This window comes from Triticum aestivum, chromosome 5A, assembly GCF_018294505.1.
Source record: "Triticum aestivum cultivar Chinese Spring chromosome 5A, IWGSC CS RefSeq v2.1, whole genome shotgun sequence".
NCBI classification, from domain to species: Eukaryota; Viridiplantae; Streptophyta; class Magnoliopsida; order Poales; family Poaceae; genus Triticum; species Triticum aestivum.
Genome location: NC_057806.1, coordinates 667,607,152 through 667,609,920, shown reverse-complemented (window position 1 = coordinate 667,609,920; position 2,769 = coordinate 667,607,152). Strand labels below are relative to the sequence as shown.

The window sequence follows — 2,769 nt, the reverse complement described above, 5'->3', positions numbered from 1 at the left end:
TTGTGCTGCCCTGAAATGGCACGGTACGTACCTGAACAGACACGCGGATATCAATATCAAAATGGTCTGATTTGCTTGAATCCACCCAACTAAAATTTCAGGGCTAATTAACCACACCAGCTATTCCAGCATTCATGCGATTTAGCCTGCGGGTGCTGACATACAAGGAGTATAAGGACACGCACGCACGTTTTGATCGTGTGCCTGAATTTTGAGCACAGTGTTGTGTTCGACAGATTGCATGGATAAATTACACGGTGCGACGGCGCCGCCCCTGGTGTGGGTGGTGGCGGACAGACGTACAGTGCACTCCGCGAGAATCTCGGCCGGCTTTCACCGGCCAGCACCACATACTCCTACTACATATTGGCCCGTAATACATGCACTACTAGTTCTACTGGCCATCATTATCATCATACCGTGAGGAGTAGATGGTTGCAGTTGCGCTTGCACTGATGAGTGTCCAACGTTAATGGCGCACCGAGTCACCAACTGTGCTCAGCTCAGTGCATACATGTCCGAATTGTGCTTTCCAATCATTATATTACCCTAATTTCCTTACCAGTTCGTTCAGTGAATCCTGGAAGACCGGCGACTAGTTTCGTCCGTCGTCCAACAAATTATTAATCCCGCCACCAACCAACCCATTCAAACGGGACGATCGAGCTCGGCGCCCATGAATGAAAAATCGTTTGTCAGGCGAGTAAACAACATCGTCGCCGAAAGCAACGGAGCATGAATCCTGCGCCACAGCGACTCGCGACGTTATCCACTGATGAGAAAAGTCGCCGGATTTTGAATTTTGGCCGGGGATTCAGGCCACGGCCTCGCTACTCATTTATCGCTTCATGGTTGCTACTGTACATACTACTCTCACACGTCAGCTGCAGCTCATGCATGTATGTCCACAAGAGTTGGATAAGCAACGAGGGCTCTAGGTGCCGCTGCGTCAGTTACTAATCTCTATCCTTCCAATTCCAAGCCCAGCCGAAATTTCCAGCGGCAGTGACGAGGAGCCTCTGACCGTTCGTTCGATGCCCAGCCACGATTTTGGAGCTTAGCTCCTCCTCTTGGCTTGTCGTCTGCTTGCCTCGGCGCCAGTCACCTCCTCTCCTGCGTGTCGCAGGGGAAGCAGGCTTCTTGCGCGATGTCGGTGATCTGCACGCCGGTGTCGTAGACCTCGCCGGCGCGCCAGTGGCGGGGCAGGACCTCCCGGTCGGCCCAGACCCACTTGCCGTCGTATCCGCCGGTCACCACCGCCCTGAGCCGCAGCGGCCCCGGCGGCGCCAGGCTCGTGCTCCATGCCGGCCCGTGGTCGCGCGTCAGGGACCTCCAGCTCGACGACGCACCGACCTGCGCGACGTCGACGGCGACGATGTCGGTCTGGCCGCCCTGGTAGAGGATCGTGACGGCCAGCTCGCTCGGCGCGCGGCTCCTCTGCTCCACCCGCAGCGAGAGGTTCTTGCCCTTGTACTCGCACGGCACCCTGCACATGCGTTGACAATCGTGAGCCTAGCTTCCAAATTCTACCAGCTCGAGACAACTGGAGTCGTAGATGTATTGATGATGGCACGCATGCTCGGCCGGCGCTGTTTTTGTTCTTATGCCGCACATGGCGCGTGCGCCGTGCGCGCTGTTGGTGAAAAGAAAGAAAAAACAGAGAGGGGGACCGGCGTTGGATTACCTCTTGTACTCGACGTCGACGGCGCCGAGCTTGGCGAGCCGCCCGGCCATGCCAGGGCGGGCCATGGCGGCGAACGCCGGGCTGCTCAGCACGAGGTCCGTGCCGTTCTCCTTGGTCCTCGCGCGGTCCGTGACGACGACCCTCACGCCGGCGGTGCCGCAGAGCTCCCCGTCCTTGCACCGCACCTGGAAGCACGCGCCGCAGCCGACGCCTTGCCTGTACAGGGCCGGGCCCGCCGCGGCGAGCAGTCCGCCGTTGAGGGACGCGGCCGCCGCGCCGTACCCGCAGGACCCGGCTGCAGATCAAGACAATCAAACCATCAGAATCATAGTACTATATGCAGTTGCATGAATCGATCGATCGATCGGTGTGAAGAAGAAAACTGAATGGATCGATGGGCGCGCGGGCACGTACCGGCGAGGGTGAGCGAGGAGGTGTAGAAGGCGGCTCTGGAGCGGTGCGCGCAGCGGTCGCAGGCGGAGGCGAGCGACGGGAGGGAGCAGAGCAGGAGGAGGAGGAGCGGGAGCAGAAGGATGGATGAGGAAGAGACGTCCATCTTGCTTTCCTTTTCTTCCGAGCAGAGCAAGTGGCTTCAAGTTGAGAGAAGCTCAGAGGCAGTGGAGGAGGATCCTTGTGCCTGACGACGGCTTATATACACCACACCACCAGCACGACAACCCCACTCACGGTACACAGAAACTGACAGAATTCACACCTCTCACACACACGGTCCTCGTGTTAACACTGACTTAACTGTAATTCGTTAGGACTACTTGTTTTGGTTTTGTTAGGGGTCGTTAGTAGTACAGCCTAACTTAAGATAAGACGTTTTTTTGACACACAGGGAGTACTACCACTTTGTTAAAAGGAACCTAATCCCTGCAAAACAGGGAGCTTTGAGACAGGGAAAAATATTAAGGTGGTCCTATGCTCCAATGCCTAAAAAGTCAGTTTTATATATTTCTAGATTTTCTTTTGAAAAAAGTGAATGTTCGCAAGACATGTGTGTGCAACCCCTAAAAACTTCAGATCCAAACTTGAAATATGCCATGAGAAACAAAAAGGAGAAATCATTATGTGAATAG

The 2,769-nt window shown here is 55.5% G+C and overlaps 1 protein-coding gene across 1 annotated transcript; it reads right to left on the bottom strand.

Annotated features, from left to right (window-relative positions):
- Positions 1 to 773: 773 nt before the first annotated feature.
- Positions 774 to 2,314, bottom strand: LOC123108309 (expansin-like A1). Its single transcript, XM_044530131.1, has 3 exons — positions 2,099 to 2,314; positions 1,685 to 1,979; positions 774 to 1,486 (listed from the first exon to the last, which is right to left on the bottom strand). Exons 1-3 carry the CDS (start codon positions 2,238 to 2,240, stop codon positions 1,102 to 1,104), a joined length of 822 nt encoding a protein of 273 aa, XP_044386066.1. The 5' UTR covers positions 2,241 to 2,314; the 3' UTR covers positions 774 to 1,101.
- Between the last annotated feature and the right edge of the window lie 455 nt (positions 2,315 to 2,769).

Bases quoted from the DNA above. Each gene is read 5' to 3' on its own strand.
- LOC123108309 (XM_044530131.1), bottom strand. From the start codon at position 2,240: ATGGACGTCTCTTCCTCATCCATCCTTCTGCTCCCGCTCCTCCTCCTC. The intron at 1,980-2,098 runs GTACGTGCCCGC...CTTGATCTGCAG, and splicing joins CTCCTCGCTCACCCTCGCCG to CCGGGTCCTGCGGGTACGGC. The intron at 1,487-1,684 runs GTAATCCAACGC...ACGCATGTGCAG, and splicing joins GTCGACGTCGAGTACAAGAG to GGTGCCGTGCGAGTACAAGG.